This window comes from Aotus nancymaae, unplaced genomic scaffold (assembly GCF_030222135.1).
Source record: "Aotus nancymaae isolate 86718 unplaced genomic scaffold, 86718_ANA_hifiasm-v0.15.2.pri h1tg000036l, whole genome shotgun sequence".
Lineage (NCBI taxonomy): Eukaryota > Metazoa > Chordata > Mammalia > Primates > Aotidae > Aotus > Aotus nancymaae.
This window is the reverse complement of record NW_026988450.1, coordinates 20,472,450-20,490,742: the sequence shown is the minus strand read 5'-3', so window position 1 is coordinate 20,490,742 and position 18,293 is coordinate 20,472,450. Positions and strand designations below refer to the sequence as shown.

General features: G+C 38.4%; 1 protein-coding gene across 9 annotated transcripts in view; it reads left to right on the top strand.

Moving 5' to 3' along the window:
- Nucleotides 1-18,293, top strand: part of NCOA2 (nuclear receptor coactivator 2) — a 307,666-nt gene that overhangs the window by 227,679 nt on the left and 61,694 nt on the right. For all 9 annotated transcript variants that reach the window (XM_021674186.2, XM_021674358.2, XM_064384265.1 and 6 more), the window contains one exon: nt 14,272-14,375. In XM_021674186.2, coding sequence (XP_021529861.2) covers nt 14,272-14,375 — 104 coding nt within the window. The remainder of the gene's footprint in view (nt 1-14,271; nt 14,376-18,293) is intronic.

Sequence of the window (18,293 nt, the reverse complement as noted above, 5' to 3'; positions counted from 1 at the left end):
TTTAAAAAAGAAACTGTGTACATTTGGTAAAGTATTCATGTTTTATTCCACTGAGAGTTAAATCAGTTTAACATTGATAACTGAAGAAATTTTGTTAATACTTTGATTTAAAATTTAAGTTTATTAGTAAGAAAACCATAGAAATATAACTAAATTTAATTCATAGCAGTGTCACAAGATAATTTTAATAAAATGTACTTTTCTTTCTTGAAAGTTTTTGATTCCATTTCTATTCTCTCACAAAGGATATAATCTTTCTGTTTAGTAGAAACTTGTCTATTTCTTTTCATTTTGACTTAGCCTTATGAAGTGTGTTCATTCCGTTTTTCAGACAAATGATTTCAGATTTTTTTTGTTGTACAATTATATTAAATTATTTAAGCTAGTTTTTATTTGTAATTTGTGAACAGGTCTATTAGATTTTTGCCATTGTAAGACTGCTTGTCATTATAAATGCAGAATAATATTATTACTTGCTGCCTTTCTTCTGTAGAGCTCAGAGTGCTTCACATGCATTATTTTATTAAGTCTCATAACATCTCTGTGAAGCAGGGGCATTTTGCAAGTGATTATGGATTGCTTTGCTGAATCAGCATAGCCTTATGGCATTATGATAAGCTTGGAAAAGATTGAGGTCATGTACTAACTTGCTCTCAGGAAACCCTATATGCAGCCAAATATTTTCCTTGGCAATACAGAGCTGACAACTGCCACCATTCCAATTTCTGGGAAGCCCACTGTCCGTTGATGTAATTTAAAAACAACACACAGTGCATTTTTGAAAAAGCAAATCTAAAACAGTATTCAGTTTCTTTGAGAAGCAGGTAATTACATATGAAATGAGTTCACCATCATCCTCTAGTCCAGGCTATAAGTCTACCAAAAAAAAAGGGCTACCTTCTGTTCTTGCTGTGGCTTTGAAAGCTGGACCTGCCCAGCCATTATACCAGTCATCTTCAGCCTCACCTGTAAGCCATTACCTGGCAGGCAGGATTTCCAAAAACAGGTTTCTTGGATTCAACCCATCCATCTGCATTGAAGCTAAGCTTGTCGTTTCAAACTGCCACTGGGGGGAAAATGCCATTGGGTAGAACTTATCTGAAGTCTTGATGATAGTGTATTATTAAATTAGCATTTAGAAGCTTATGTAAGATAATTAAATTGAAAGTAAGAAGAAATTTTATGAAGATTTTATTTCATTATTTAGATGGTTGTAGAATGGTGGAGAAACATGACTCTTATGTTCTTTTATTGTTAATATATGTAAAACAAAACTAATTTTAAGGTAATTTAAACCAGTTAATTTGATAGGGAGTAACTTAATTACTATTTTTCATATTTATAATTAGATACTGAATTGTGATATGTTCTATGGCCTATATGAATGATCATAATTAATTTTCTGAGAGTTTTTCCTTTTTGACTTACCAATCCATAGCCATGGTGCTCATAGTCTATGTGGCTCAAACTTTTCCATAACATCTGTTGAAAAATCGTTAGACTTTGAATGGACATTTGTTCTGATTTCTTGCAAGTGGATTTGATTGCTTAAACAGTCCTTGTATTTGAGAGCACATAACCAATATAAAATCTCAGTAATTACTAAATTACTGGGGGTATTACCCTCCTCGGTTCACCAGATTTACTGTAGAATTACATAAGAAAAGGAGAGGATTTGGTTGTGGAAAAGTTAGTCTGGATACCAAATTTAGGAAACTTTGTAAATGTTGGCTTTTGTTAATGTCACTTTGACCTCAGCATGCAAATGGTAACCACCTCTCGTCCACACTTGTGCTGGGCTTTGCAGCATGGAAGTGCTAGCCGTTTCTAAGGCCCTCACTGTCTCTCATTCTGCCTGGTTGAGGCATGTCAATTTTTGAGTGACGCTGGTCCTTGTGTTCTTTTTAATTGCCTAGAGCTTTAAATAGTTGTGGAAGGTTGGTTGATGATTCACTGCCATTCCTGCTTAAATTGGAGAGAATTTATGCTGTAAGGTATTTAAAGGGTCTTTTTAAAGATGTGTTTAAGTCTCTTCCTGTTGTCATTTTGAAATGCAGTAATTATTGAATGGATATTTGACAGGACCTTTTTTTCTACAATGCCCTTTGAATTTAGGTACTGTGATGTCATAAAGAAAATTTACATTTTTACAAATTAGGAAGATCTACTTCGGAATTATTTTCCAAATGCTTCGTAGTCTTTCTTCTCACCTACTGTTTTACCTGATCTCTTAACACTAAACACAGTGAGCATGTTCCCACAGACATGCTGTAAATTTGTCTGTAAATACAAATCAGGTTTGTTACATAATCAAACCTTGCTTTTAAAAATTCTGTAGTAGCATATTTCTGATCTTCAAAACAAATCAGGTCCTTTATTTTACCAGACTTTACATTTGGTATAGACAGTCTGATGCCATCCCTAGGTAACAGTTCTCTTCTGGAAGGGGTCCCTGATGATCTTAGTGCAGAAGAGGAATAATGCATGACAGCTTTGTCCCTCACAGCACCTTGCCCTGTGTGGTCAGCCCTGATCTGAGGGGCCTTGCTAGTGCCAAGTTCATAAGGACTGAGGCCATTCTGAGATTAGCTGGTCAGGGGAGGAGGGTGGGAAGGGAGGACATACATTTTGTATGTAAACATGTGATTTCAAAATTAAAGCTGTTTGAATAGAATCTGTTTCTATATGATATAAATATGATATAAATATTATTATTTATGTAGTTTTCCCCATAGAAGTTCTGTTATGAAGAACATGGACCTTCTAACAGTTAGAAGATCCCTGGATTGTGAACTTTTTACACCATCCTTTCTTGACATCCTGGAGGATAAATCTGGGCTCCTTTCCCCGAGCTGTGTTTCTCTGGAGAGAGAGAGAGAGAGAGAGAGAGAGAGAGAGAGAGAGAGAGAGAGGGGAGAGAGGAGAGAGAGACTATTTAGTTTTATTATTTGTGTGTGCATTTTCATTGTTAGGTGGCTGCATTCCTATACATAGTTTCTAACAGGTTTAAAAAAAAAATCCTGTGAACCAGGTAGGAAATAAACATACATGTAGAGAAGAACTAATGACACAACAAATAATGGCAATTGGAGAATCACACAAAATGGTAAACTGCCTGTAGTAATTGTTCAAATTGCCAAAAAAAAGTACTTCGAGACTACAGAGACCTGTTCTTATATACCCACTTATTTTCTTCCCTAAATGTTCACCTAGGGATTACCTAGTTTTTGTCTTAGCAGTCAGCTTTCCAGAGTTGATCTGACTAAAGCAAATTCTTGGCTACTAGAGAACTTTGCCTGTAGGAGATCTTGGTGGTGTCAAATTATAAGATTTTCTGGAGCCTGCCTCTGGAGTTATTCCACCTCCACCCCACCCCAACACATGCCCATGACCCTGTCCACAGAGAGCTTGCGCCCTGGCCACAAGCAGCCTGTACTCACCTTACAGTCACTTCCTTTGTTCTCATGATCTTTCTTGTTTTGCTCCCTGGAGTCTGCTGTCCCCTTAGCCCCGTTCTCCCCATGCCTTCATTGCTGGGCCAGAGCAATGGCACTGCATATATTTATGCGGACTTCTCCCATTGTTATCACTGCTTTGCTTTCTCTGCTACAATGATATGATTTAGCACAATGTTTTAGTATCTAAATTGGATGATTCTGTGTTCTATTATCAGCTTTTTGCATTAGGTACTTTAAATTGGGAACACCTGCTTTTTTGAAAAACACACTCCTGAGGTCCTCCCATGATTGCTCAAGCAAATGCTAGAATGAAAGAACTGGGAATAGTTGGTAGTAAGCAAAATGAAACCGGGAATTTCAAGCTCCCTGTGGTATTGTTAGAATCACAGTGGGGTAAAGGAGAAGAGTGTACATGTGATGAGTTGTAGCAGTCTCTTTAGAATGACATCAGGTCCTGTGTCTGTAGAGAGAAACTGGAAGGAAAAGATATCCAGATGGGAGAAAAACACGAGGAGAGAAATGCAAGCAGGTCTGAGAAGTGGAACAGAAAATGAATCAGGGAGCAAGATGTCAGTGAAAAGGAAGTGAGGAGAAGGGAAGATTCCTGGGCATGGAAGATCTGGCCCCAGGAGACAAATGAGGGTCAGGTACTAGGATGGTTTTCAGTTCTTTGGATGCCTTGAGAGACACCCCGCCAAATAGCCACCATTTAGGAGAAGCAGAGGCCTGGGAGTGAAGCCTTGCAAGCTTCATGGAAATAAGGATTGGTGGCAGAGCCAGAAAGAAGAGACAGTGAAGTAAAAGTAAAAAGAAGAGAAGTAGAGTAAACAGCCCCCCTTCCTTTCCTTCATCCTTCCCTCTCTTTCCCTACACGTTTATTGGCTATCTTTAGGGCGTTCAGCTTTACTTTAGTCATTGGATATTCAACATTGGATAAGACAGGAAGAACCTTGGCAGCCTCTCCAGGGATTTCAGCCCTTCCTCCGGCCAATCCCACTTTCTAGGTGGCTTTCCTTTATCAGCTGTTAACCTTTTCCTTAGAATCCAAGGCTTCTCCCGGCACTCTGCTTGGGAGGGACAAGAAACCTGATGAAGTGCTCTTTTATCCTGGCTCCCCAGGCAAATGTGACAATTTGTACAACCTCCACTTGGGTAGGTTTATTTTCTTAAGAGCTGTGCATGGCTGGGAAAATCCCTAGGACTGAAAAAAATTTCTGTGTTGCTCAAATCACTTTTTTGTGAAGTAGGTTGTAACTTCCTAGATGAGAATCTGGACTAGTAGAGTTGGCTTGGTGGGATTTTTTAACTTCATATCTCAGGTGTGGAGCGAGCATTGGTGATTTGTCTTCCAAATACTCTTCTCATTGGCCTGACTACCTGAGCTATTGTTCTTGATGCCCTTAGCAAATATGGTCTGACCTTTTTTCTCATCTCATCTCTACCTAATACTTTGACTCCAAAAATAAAAAATCAGTCTTAAAATGAACATCCACTATGTTAAGTATGTGGTAAAGCTCTTACACAGATACCTCTAAGGAGACATTTGTGATATTTTAGCCCTAGCTAAATGGAATTTAATTTCAGCTCCAGCTGTGAAACTGTACTCAGAGCCGTGAATACTGTGTTCAGTATTAATACAACATCATTGAGCACCCACTATGTGCCAAGCAGCAAATAAGAAGTCATTTCTTACAGCCAGGAGCCAGCAATGCAGTGAAAAGGGATAGACATGAAAATAGATCATTTCAAAATGATGAGGTGAGCGTTAAGATGGGAATGGGCATAGGGCATCATAGAAGCCCAGCGGCAGGGGCCCAACTTCGTTGACTTGAGCTTTCTGGAGCCATGGCAGCATCTTCCAAGGAAGGGCATCTGTGCCAATGGAACAATCTGAGAGAATGCTCAAAATCTTGAAAGAATGTGATGCATTTGGGGAGACAGGTACTAAATATTGCTGTGGTGTATAAGCTAGGAGTAATGGGAGATGAGGCTTACTGCGCTAATAAACAGAATTGTGATTTAGGAGATTTTAAAAGTTGCATGACTAAGACCAATGTCTTAGAATTTTAGAAACAACTTTTTAATATAATTTTCATATTTTTACCTATTTATCAGAAACTTTATTAAGTACTCCTATAGTGTAATTTTGTTGGCCTTGCTTTTGAGTTGACATTCATCTTTGGAAGAAATAAAACTTTTTTTTTTTTTTTTTTTGAGATGGAATTTTGCTTTTGTTGCCCAAGCTGGAGTGCAATGGCGCGATCTTGGCTCACTGCAACCTCTGCCTACCAGGTTCAAGCGATTCTCCTGTCTCAGCCTCCTGAGCAGCTGGGATTACAGGTGCATGCCACCACGCCCAGCTAATTTTTGTATCTTTAGTAGAGACAGGGTTTCATCATATTGGTCAGGCTGGTCTCAAGCTCCTGACCTCAGATGATCTGCCTGCCTTAGCCTCCCAAAGCGCTGGGATTACAGGTGTGAGCCACCCCACCCACCCAGCCTAAAATAAAACATTGTTATAATTTGGTCTTTTGACAAACTTACTCATAATCCTCTGAATAAGTCCTGAATTTGAGCTTCACCTCGCTTCTCATTTCTTTCACACCCATTGATTTTTTTCCTTCTTTCATCCAATCTCAATTTCACCTTTCAACTTTCAACATCAGCAAATTATGATTCCTCTGTTTTCTTGTTCAGGTAACTCCCAAAACTTTAGTGAGCAGAGCCCAATTAATTAGAATTTACTCTGAAATAGCAGTTTTTATATTTTATTTTACCTTCACCTCTCAGCACTCCATTGCTGTGGAAGGTGTAAGTAGAGATGCACCATTATCATATCAGGGAATGAATGAATGCTACCATAATAAATTTAGTTGTATGTATAACATTTAATATTTGTTGGCTTTCAGTTCACTAACTTGAAGCACTTCTGAAGCCATGTTTCCATGGGTTCTTTCAGTGTCTACATGTTTACTGTGTGCCTAAGTATTTTTTTTCTTTTGCAGTTGGTCTTTAAGTTTAAGCTCCTATAGGACATGAACTGTGAGCCGCAAGAATTTGGATATATAAAAGAAAGATTTTGGACAAATTGTTATCCACTCACATGGCTTATGAAACATTTTCCACTGCCCATTTTACCTGTCAGTAAATTCAGTACTGATAGGTACTATATGAAGTGGGCTATTAAATAGAAATATATTTGGGTGATAGCAGAGGGAATGACGGTGAATTCCTATGAACAAAAGCATGTTCTAGCCGGTTATACTCAGAATCTATTCTGGTTACTGTCCTTTCTCTTGATAACTGTAGCACGTTAATTTTAAAAGTAGGCCTATGTATTTCAAACTTGCAACATGATTTCTGGTTTTGCTTAAGCAGTTATGCCTTACCATTGATGAAAATGAAACCAAGTATGTTGCTTTCTCTAAAGCGAGAGTGAGAGGGTTTTGCTGGATGGAGATGGCCTTGAGATTGGTTAATTTTGCTGTTTCTTCAGCTGAAGGGAAATCATGATGTTGAGAAGAAGCTCAATGTCAGAAAAAGAGGGAGGCAACTTGCAGTTTAGGTTCCTCCCACTACTAAAGAAAGTGCAGCTGCACGCTTTTAATATGCACGGCAGGAGATTTCAGCAGCTTGATGATATATAGTGCATTAATGTTGAAAAGATAAACACATTTGGAGAGCACAGGAAGGGCCTTGTGTTTTTATGTTAGCAGAATGCTTCCTAATGAATAAGAATGTGCTGCTGGCTTCACAAAGCCATATGGCAGCTTTTCTAATTTTAGTTGGGTGCAGATGCATAATTCTCTCATTTTACCTTCTAGAACCTTTGAGATGCTACATAACTTTTCCTGTAATATTTCATCTATAGTACTTGGTCAGAAACTACCTATCATTGTTTCAGTGACTTATTTGCTCTGCATTGGTCTCACTGCTGATCCAATTCCTTAACGTAGGAAAAGATAGAAATCGTGGATGTTTTCCTATTAGAATCTTAAAATTTGTGTGGAGGTGATTAGACTTGCGTTTGACGTCAGTCTACTGAAAAATGTGTAGATTTCTGGGTGAGTGATTTTACTAACTTAGAAGCAGAGGAATTAATTATAAAACCTACACAAAGTATCAGATTCCATTTTAGTCAAAGATTCTAATTTTATCTAATTTAAATAATACAGCTTCTGTAAAACAACTATCCTCAGGCTTGACCAAACATAAAGATAACCTAAATTCTTAATCGTCTTTACACATCAGGGATCTCTAAACATGGGTGTCTTAAAATGTCTCTATATGTATGTACATACCCTGTGGATTATGTCTCAGTAGATGCATTATTACAGAGTGAGTGACCGTTTGTTTGGATTCTGACTTTTTAAAGATAGACTAATACCTACACATTCTCTACAGCCTCTTCAGATGATCCCCAAAAAAGGAGAAAGCAAGAATATCAACTTCTGCCACAATGACAGTATCACCCTGTCCCTATAATGGGAGACATTAAATAGCATTTAGGTTTCTAAGTAATCAGTAGTGGTTTGCCACTGCTGCTGCTGGAGTTAGAACAATTATGTGGCTGTCCCCTGAGCATTCCTGTCACCCCAGTGAAGAGATAGAACTCTGTTCTGGTAATGCTTTGTGGAAAGACTCTGAATTTATAGTCTCAGTTCAGTTGCCTAATAAAAAATTGACTAAGAATACTAATACTATGAGAGTCAATAAGCTACCAAAATTAATACATGATTCTTCAGAAGATTATGTAAAGGCCTTTTTAAAAAACATCACTTGATAATTTAAAAATATTTAGTTGTACTCTTTTAAAAATAAATTTTTTTTTGCTAGGATCAGTTTCTAATGTATTACTGTTCTCATCAGAAGACTGGAAGTTTACTTTCAGTTTATGCCTGGAGCTGAGCACAGTGGTGTGTGCCAGTAATCTGAGCTACTTGGGAGGCTGAGGCAGGAGGACTGCTTAGCCCAAAAGTTCAAGGCTGTAGTATGCTGTGATCACGCCTGGTAACATAGTGGGACCCTGTCTCTAAAAATAAACAAATAACAAATTTTGTCTGTACATGCCAATGAGCAATTTAATACAGCTGCTTCAAAAATAAGTATTTTTTTCTTGTATTTTCAAATTACTTATATTTCTAGAATCAAATTCTACCCTGTTCACCTTTTCTTTTGTTCTAAGAGAAAGCATGAATAATAATTACTTATAAAAAAACATATGGAATATAATATTAATGATTTTTCCCCAGTTTGTGGTATGACTCATCTTAACATGGTCCCTGAAGAGATGGGGTTTTGTTCTTCGCTTTGAAAGTAGAAATCTAATTAATTGGTATTGGATTTCTGGAGTGCGGGCAAATGGAGAAGGGGACCTTGAGGGATTGCTCTCCAAGCAGCCACCCAGGAGGAAAAGGCGAGTCAGAAAAAGATTATAGAGGCATTCTTGGACGATCTCTCCAATCAGGTTTTACATTTGTAAAACTGGGCACTATTAAAAAGATCATAGCTACTTCCTGCTGATCAGGTCTAAAAAATACTTTTTAAAAGATGATCAGAGCTACTTTATGATTTTTTAAAGTCTTTTTGGGAGTGAGGAAGAGAAGGATAGATTTATTATTTTCATTGTTACTTTCTTAGGTCATGTTCTTTATCTAAGAAGAGTAATTTTGGGGACTGGGCATAGTGGTTCACACCTATAATCTCAGCACTCTGGGAGGCCAAGGTGAGAGGATTTCTTGAGCCCAGGAGTTCAAGACCAGCCTGGGCAACAGAGTGAAACCGTGTCTCTCCAAAAAATTTTTTTAAATAAAATATAAAGAATAACTCAGGAAGAAATAAGTCAGGGCTTAGAAAGAAATCTTTTAGTATGCTCTGAAAATTTGATTTTATCATCTCTTTCTCTGAATTAAAAAGAATTCCATCTGTAATAATGAGATTTCATAAGGTTTTGATCATATGAAGCTCTGAGACGAGCTCTCTGCTGTTGAGTTTACTGAAGGATATTTTTGTAACAGAATATATTTTTATGGTTAATGGATGCAGAATATAGAAAAGTAAATATAGTTTGTGACCGCTGAGAAAACTGCCTTATTTAAAAATATTAAATAGTGTGTTTTAGTATAGTAATGCTGTACTTACAGAAGTATAAATATCTAAGGATTTAAGCTTATTTTTATCTGGTACATAAAAATAGCATACTCGTTACTGAAATGCTCTGTCAAGATACCAGTATATGTCCGGTGAACATAATAGTATCTCTCAAAGGAGTCCTTTTCTTCTTCCTCCTCCTTCCCTCCTTCTTCCTCCTCCTGTATAATTTCAAGGCTCAACTGAACATTGAACAGAGGTAGTAATTACTTTGTGAAAAGTACCCAAATAACAAAGTTAGGGCCAGTTTAATTTAGATTTCAATTACATTGGTAAAGCCATATTTCTAGGTGTTTTCTGTCACTTGAGATTATTGATTTTTTTCTTTTTAATATTGAGAAATGGTGAAAGCACAAATTCAATACAGAATTAAAGAATAGATGACAAATTAGCTAGAAAATGCATATATTTCACACATCCTTTTGAAGACAAAAGAAGCACTGAATTATTTACCTTTTATTTATTTTATTTACTTACCTCATGCAGCATAAAAATTTTCCGTTCTCTTAATATATATAAAGAGCATTTGTGTAAATATTGCAACACTTTTTAAAACTTCTCTTGCAATTAACCTATCGACTCGTTTGGAATTTTCTTTCAAATACAGTTTCCACCAGTATAACTTTAGGTTGATCTTGTGAACACCATTGTTTTATTTTCCGTCTGAGATTGCTAGAGTTCCAGCTTAGATGAGTGTTTTGACAGCGTTCCTTCCCATGGGCTTTAAAGCCAGGCCGAGATTTTGTAGTGGCCCGATGCCAGCCACACGTCTGTCCCACCTGTTTCCTTGCTGCTGTCCACTTGCATATCCTGCAGAATCCAATTCGATTACATCGTATGTTAAATACTTTCAGCTATGTCCAGCAATTTCCATCCCTTTTTGAACTGAGGTCTTGCCATTTAGCCATGTGTCATGCTCATTTGGTTGGGTTGTAATAGTTTTGCCCTCCTGGATAGACCGTGAGCTATCCATGGAGGAGGACTTTTCACTTTGCTTCCTCAGCACAGACAGTGCAGGCCACAGACCAGACACACAGACATAGGCTGCTGTGCCCATCCCAGTGTCACTGTTCCATTCCCTCATGTGGGCTCACATAGGCCACTCATTCTTTGTTGCTGCTTTATTTCTCTTAAGTATTTTTATCAGTTGAATATTATAAAGAATAAAAGTGCATGTTTTGCATTTATAAATAATGTTTCAGGGTAATAATTATTTTTATCCAGGCTTTCCTTCAGTTGTCCCTCAAACACATGTTCTGTGAGATCTATATCAGCTAATTTAAATTTTAGGCCCTTACTCCAAATTACATCTGATCTGTAAATTCCTAAATATAAAATACCGTACAAATTTGATCCTGATTCTACATAACCTCTGACAAAAGTCTAAAATTCTTTGCCCGAGCACGTTGCTAGAATTTAGAATACCCAGGCATGAAGACTTACCAGTGTTGAGGAACCTGCCTGATGGAGTTATCTAAGTATAAGTTTTTTGTATCACACAGAATGTTGATGGTGGAATTTAGATCCTCAGAAAGATCATACCCTGGCAATATAAACATCTCACAAGGCCTACTTACTATCTTCAAAAGACCAGAATTGGGTTACTATCACAAACATTATTTTGTATTTATTTTGCCCCAAAACGCAGCATTAGTATAGATACCATCAAAAACAATAATTGATTCTTATTGTGATATCAGAATCTCATTTGCCAAATAGCCTGATGTTTTCTAGCGACCAGCGGTAGGTGCAGGGTTGCCTTTGTGATTGGCAGCTGTTGTTTCCTCTCTCTCTCCCCCACAACATTAATCTAAACTAAATTCATTCTTAAAAAGAATAAAACCACCAGTTGTTAACAGTGGCATAATGACACTTGGGATCTTGAGAGAATATGCAGTGCCTTGAAACTTACTGACTATAGCAAGATAAGATTGTTATTTAATACCAGTTTTTAGGAACCCTTTTCCCCATATTACTTGACCCTGCCCACCCATTCTGTCCTGACCCTTCCCACCCATTCTATACTCCACTTGCTCCCATGCTTCTGGGAGGAAGTACTGGTGGTGGGTCTAGCCTGTCAGTTAGCCCCCCATAGATGCATTGAAAACCTGGTCTGAAATAGGGACAGTGCTATTCACGATCCAGACACAGTTCACAAAGCTTACCTTTAAATGGGATAGCCTACTCTTTTGTGGACTGTGTGCTGCAGGAGGCAAGAGAATGGGGATATCCCCTTAGGAAGATGTATCCGAATCTCAGCAAAGCAGACCTTTCAAGCTGCTCATGTGTTCCCAGTGCACATTCTGATAGACCCCCTCCAGGGATGCTGTCTTATGTTTACTACTGCATTTTGAGAATCACTGCTACTACTGAAAGATGGGAGAATGTGACTCCTGATGGGAGAATGCGACCCTGTGAATAGTTAGGCAAAGGAAAGGCTGAAGATCACTCAGTCTGTGGAATGTCAGCACATTGCTCCTGCACATGGACTGCTGCAACACTGAAGACAATAAAGAAATAGGAATCTAGTAGGACCACATAAATTATGACATCTTTTATATGGGCCTTGAGATTTAGTATTCATGAAACATAGGGATCCTTAGGTCTGAGGCACGCCGGGGCCTCTACGACAAGGACTGTTAAGAGAGGTACACACCCTATCCTCATTCAAGAAGACCCCACAGAGTGTGGTGTGGATGGTGATCCTCAAGGAATACCCAGCATAGCTCCCGTAGCAACATGGCCTCTGAAAGTTAGATGAAGCAGCAGGTAGCAGTGCAAATCCTATTCCTGTACTGGTGGGTAGAAGAGTGAGCAGAACCTGAAGAGAAATTGATACCCTTACAGAGCAAACTGCCAAAAAATCTAAAGCGTGTGCTCCAGTGCATATTGATTTTACTGTGAGTCTATTTGGCAATGAAAAATCTTTCAGGAAAAGCGGGTGGAGCAGTCACATGCAATAATTGGCCAAGCCAATCCTGTGGCTGGAGACCTTGAGGTGTTTGCTGCCTCAGAAGGGACTGGCTGAGGATTTGGGATGAGACCAAACCTGCAGACAGAGCAAGTGTGCAGAACCCAGCAGTGAGGAGCCTGGGAAGGCAGCAAAGCCAGAAACCGAGCAAGGACTGACAAATCTGCCAGTGTTGAGCTATGAAGGCCACCAGACAAGTCATATCTCTATAGGCAGTCACAATTCTTTTGATGTAAGGAGGTGAATCAGGAATATATTAGAGAGTTGATAAAGCAGATACAGTCTGCTTAAGATAAGCTCTGCAAAGGAATTACTACATATGGAACTCAAGGAGGAACTAATCAATACAGATGTGCTAGTATTAAGATGCATTTTCAAACTGCTTTGTTATTTTTAAAGAGTGTTTCACATATCATTCCATTTACTTTGGCTCGGTCCATGATATAAAGAAGACAGGTAAATTGAAGCAACTTGCTTGGAGTCACACTTCTAAGTGGCTGAGTGTGAGCTTGAACTGCACAGGTCATCTTCCCCTTCCACTGATAACATGCTCTGTGGAAGCTTTTTGTCATGGGAATGGCCAAGATTGGGAGGACCCACATAATTCCTAATTATTTTCTAGGTTCTCAGCCATAAACTAGGCTTTACAGATTTTCCACGCACTGCATAAAATATTTTTGGCAAAAAAAATTATTAAGGTTCTGAAAACAGCTTAATTCTGAGTGGTAAATTGATTTCCTGTTTTCTATTTCTACATTTAATTACAATGATAACATGCAGTGTAAACAAGGATATAATTTATTGAGGAACAAATAATTGTCACATTGTTTTGTGTTATTTTCTAGCAAGTTGTTGATATATATCGGTTGTGCTTTGAACTTTTTTGGTGTTCTTGAAATAACTAGTTCACACATATATCGATAAATGCGCATCTTTTTCTTCTGTGAGCTTTTTCACAAAACATTCTCATTCTATGATAGAATGTCTTCCAGGGCCTTCCTGTCTTCATGAGCCTGAAATCTGCCTTGCACGTTTCCATCCAGGAGCATATACTGTGCACCTCTTTGCTAGATCAAAGGGCAGCCACTGAAATTCCTCAAGTGCCTGGTAGGGTGCTTCTTCCCTCTTAGATGGAGAAGGACTTTGAACAAGTCAGGGACCAAATCTTTCTGGCCTCTTTAAGTGGGAATGTAAGCACAAGCGGAATAGTAAAAAGTCCAGGCAGACATTGCAGAGTGTCCCATGGGGGCAGCCATAGCAGGTTAGGATTCCTTGTTACTTCTTCAAATGTGTGCAAATATATCTCTGATTATGCTACTGAATTCTGAACAACAGACCCTCCTTTATTCTAGTTTGGTGAATCTCTTGAGTAGAAACTAATTATGCCATAGGATATAGCAGTTTCATAATCTAGAAAAAAATACCTGTCGGGGACTATCATGAAACCTCTAAACTCATTTTCTGAGCATCCTGAAAGGGGATCCGAGCCACAGGTTCTAGAGGTGAAAAGTTAATGTTCTAGCTTCTGCTTCCAGCAGTTTCTCCCATTTAGGGGCACAGGGATGTACTCTCTTTTGTAGCCGCATCTGATTGCACTGGAGATTTTTAAAAATCATTACAATAAAAATATTTCTGTGTCACTCTGTCCTTGAAATAGCACTGCCATTTAATTCACGTTTATGTTTATTGCAGAGAAAGCAGCAGCTGCCAACATAGATGAAGTGCAGAAGTCAGATGTATCCTCTACAGGCCAGGGTGTCATCGACAAGGATGCGCTGGGGCCTATGATGCTTGAGGTAGCACATCTTCATTTTAGTGCTGTATTTTACAGTTGTGTTGATCCTCACATTATTACGTTTAATTTCAGGTGAATATAATTTAAGGAGAATCCACACTAGTACTAGTACTGTGGACCTCTTGGGCTTACTAATTATGTATGTTCTGGCTCCTGCTGCCAGTATATGTGTGTTTGAAATTAAATAAGCTTTATACTTTCTATTGTACTATTTCAAACTAGTTTATTTATTTCATAAGGAAGAAAACTGAAATAATAGGCAAAAGGAACTTTTAAGAGAAGCATAAGGTTGGTCTTAACTACCTGTTCTTTATTAACTTTAGGAAGCTTTATGACCAGCTAATGTCTAGAATTTGTAAAGTACAGTTTTTCTATTTTATTAACTAGTACTAAACGCCAAGTGCTTTGCTGTACCTGTTCCAAAATTAAAATTCAAGATGTAGGCTATGGTAAGATGAGGAAAAAAAATGTCAGTGAATACATAACGAGAAAGAGAGGAACTCTGAGACATAAATTATGTCAGTTCTCAGGATAATTTCCTTGGCTGATGGTATAATGAGGTTGAAAAGACTGCATGGCCGGAAGCTTTGCAGCACTGCCACTGTAGAATCAGCTGGCTTGCTGCAGCAGACAATAGTTTGGATTTTTAAAATAAAGATAACCAATAGTCCCCCTTATCTCCTCTTTTTTTCAGTTGATGCATAAAGGGATTTTTATTGTCAGACAATCTAATTCTGTGAAAATCTACCATAAAATTGGGGGAAGGGGGCAGGGTGGAGGAGACACACAATAAAGACTTAAAGATTATCTCACCCAGTCTTTGTATTTAGAAATGACAAACTTCATTTCCTAGGGCTGGACCTGCTGGCCAACCAAAAGGCTTTAAATGGCCCAGTGTTGGCCCTTGCTTATCTCCTCTCGAATCACTGGCTTGAAAACATTCAACCTCACCTTCCAGGAGAAAAGCAAAAACACTTAACCCGATTTTCCATAGTCAGCAAGGCAGTGGAAGGCCAGAGAGTGCTACTTCCCTCTTGGTTCTTAGAACAAGATTATGAAAACTATAACTAGGTGGACCATTTAGAATTAAATGAAAGAAAGTGGATAATTTCCTTTGGAAAAATGTTTGAATTACAAATTAGAAACTGATTTGAAAATTATGTACACTAAATTATTACAGCTGGGAAATTTCCCTATACCTGTGTTTATTCATTGTATCTTGGGGTAGGGGAGAACATGAGTGGAAACTCCTGGGAGGACTTTTGAGACTTCTAAATAGAAACGCTGGGACTAACCACAAAGCTGGGACTGAGGCCCTTTGAGACTGAGTTAATATTATTAATTGTAGAAATCAGATTGCTAGTAAACCTGATGTCATAAAATTAAACCAATATTTTTGTCGTTCAAAATAGTCTTCTGAGAATTTAGTGCATTGAGCAAGAACCTGTGTAGCAGAACTTGAGTGTTAAATGCGTTAGAGGGGTTAATTCTTAAATCTAGTGACTTACAGTGTGAATTTAAATCTTTATCCCTGTTAACGTGTAATCATTTAAACAGAGAGAACATGTTCTCATGGAGCTGTTCCTAGGCTTAGATGCACACTCATGCTTACATCATAGCATAGTGGTTGCTAGGCAACAAAACCAAATGTCAGCTTTTTTCATCAGAGCATATCATAGTGAGCCTTAAAAAAAATACAAATTTTTGAAATGAAACAATTTCATCTTTCAGTTTTATTATGCCTCAAGTCAGTCTTTTTAGTGTGGTATAAGCAGTAGGAAGCAACATGTACTTTTAAAAAATGAACCATAGGTAATATAATTATGAAAATCCCTATCAAAGGTGTATCCAGAGCAGTGAGTTGAAAAGGGACACTGGGCACATAACTTATCACCTAACTTCCTGGGTGCACACACTTGCACACGGTTCTCAAGGTTAGTACCATGTATTATGAAAGGCTACGTATTTACATATAGTCTTGCTTTGTCCTGCATGTGGTTCGTATCATTGAGAAAAAACCTGATAGAATGTTTTAAGAAAAGCTTAAAAACCAAATGGTGTCATATTAAAGGGAGAAAGAATGAACTTTTCTCTGATGCCTTATGGTCAGTTCTAATTTGAGAGAACACTTAGTTTTGTAATTAAAATTGAATTAAAGATTAAATATTTTCAAAGACAGCTCATAAAATAAGAGCCTGTTTAATAATAACTTAAGGAAAAAACAAACTAGGGAAAAAGTAAACACTTTAGGCCCCATCCACCAAATTCATTGTTATATGTGTATATACATGTGAGATTCCTGTTAAAAATTGTAATAAACATGCTAGCATAGTGGCTCATGCCTGTAATCCTAGCACTTTGGGATTACAGAGTGGTGGGAGAATTACTTGAGGCCAAGAGTTTGAGACCAGCCTAGAGGACATAGTGAGTTCCTGAATCTATAAAAAATTTAGAAGGCCCGGTGCAGTGGCTTATGCCTATAATTTTACCCCTTTGTGAGGCTGAGACAGGAAGATCACTTGAACCCAGGAGTTCAAGACCAGCTTGGGCAACATACGGAGACCCCGTCATTACAAAAATTTAAAAATTAGGCTTGGTGGTACATGCCTGTGGTCCCAGCTACTTGGGAGGCTAAGGTGGGAGGATCTCTTGGGCCCAGGACGTGAAGGCTGCAGTGAGCTGTGATCATGCCACTGCACCCCAGCCTAGGCAACAGAGTGAGACCCTGTGTCAAAAAATAAAAAATATTTGGGTGTGGTAGTACATACCTGTGATCCTAGCTACTCAGGAGGCTGAGGTGGGAGGATAGCTTGAACTCAGGAGTTCAAGGCTACAGTGAGTTATGATTGTGCCTCTGCTCTTCAGGCTGGGCACAGAGCAAGACCTTGTCTCCAGAAAAAAAAATTGTAATAAACACATATCATAAAGAAACTGAGTGGCCTAAACTGACTAGACCACGTGGCCCTGGTTCCGGGTATGATGAATCAATCTAAAGCTTTCAGTCCTGGTCAGTCACCTGATCCATAAAACAGAGCTTTTATAAGCAAGGATTAAAACCAGAAAAATGGGCTAATGTAACCAGGAGAAACTCACTGAACCCCCAACATTTCCATCACCAAGGTAAACGTGATGGGAAATGGATTGAGGTAAATATTGGAGTCGAGGACTCTACTGAATGGTCATCAAAGCATGAGCTTTGAAATCGGATCCTTCTGGATTCAAATTCAAGCTCTGCTACCACTGACTACTTCTGAAATATTAACCTCTTTGGGCCTCAGTTTCCTCCTCTATAAATTGGGAAAGATAAAACATTCCTTCCAGAAAGTATGTGTGAGGCACAGTGAACATGCTCCACAGCCTCTATTATTATATTATCTTCACCTCCTGAAATGATCCTAGATTCTTTATCTCCTTCCCTCACCTCCATTGGGATGACAACAAAGAGTGAGGCTGTGAACTCATTGCCGGAAGCATGCTACTGTCATTTAAGTAATTTAGGAACCTGCGTCTTAATCTGGAGAACAAGTAACATAGAATAATTCGGCATAATTAGTGCCCTTCTAAGGTCAGGGCAATGCTGAGGTCCCCATGAACGTGAATTTGCCACTTCAGAGACACTTCCCAGACCCTTTCCCATATACATCAAATAATAAAGGATTGATGTTTCTTTAAAGGTCTGACATTATCTGTGATGCTTTTCATATAATCCATGACAGCTAGGTAGTAAAATTTGGGAAGTTTTCCCTGGTAATTATCCTTAAACTAGGGAAAAATTTTTAATGACCCCTTTCTCTCATTGTATAACATGAGAAATTATAGATCAGAATTACCATGCATTAGGTTGGTGACATAAAAGTTGCTCTTGGCCTGGTGGAGTACATCAATCTCATTTCGAAAATACAGATGAATGCCTGCACAC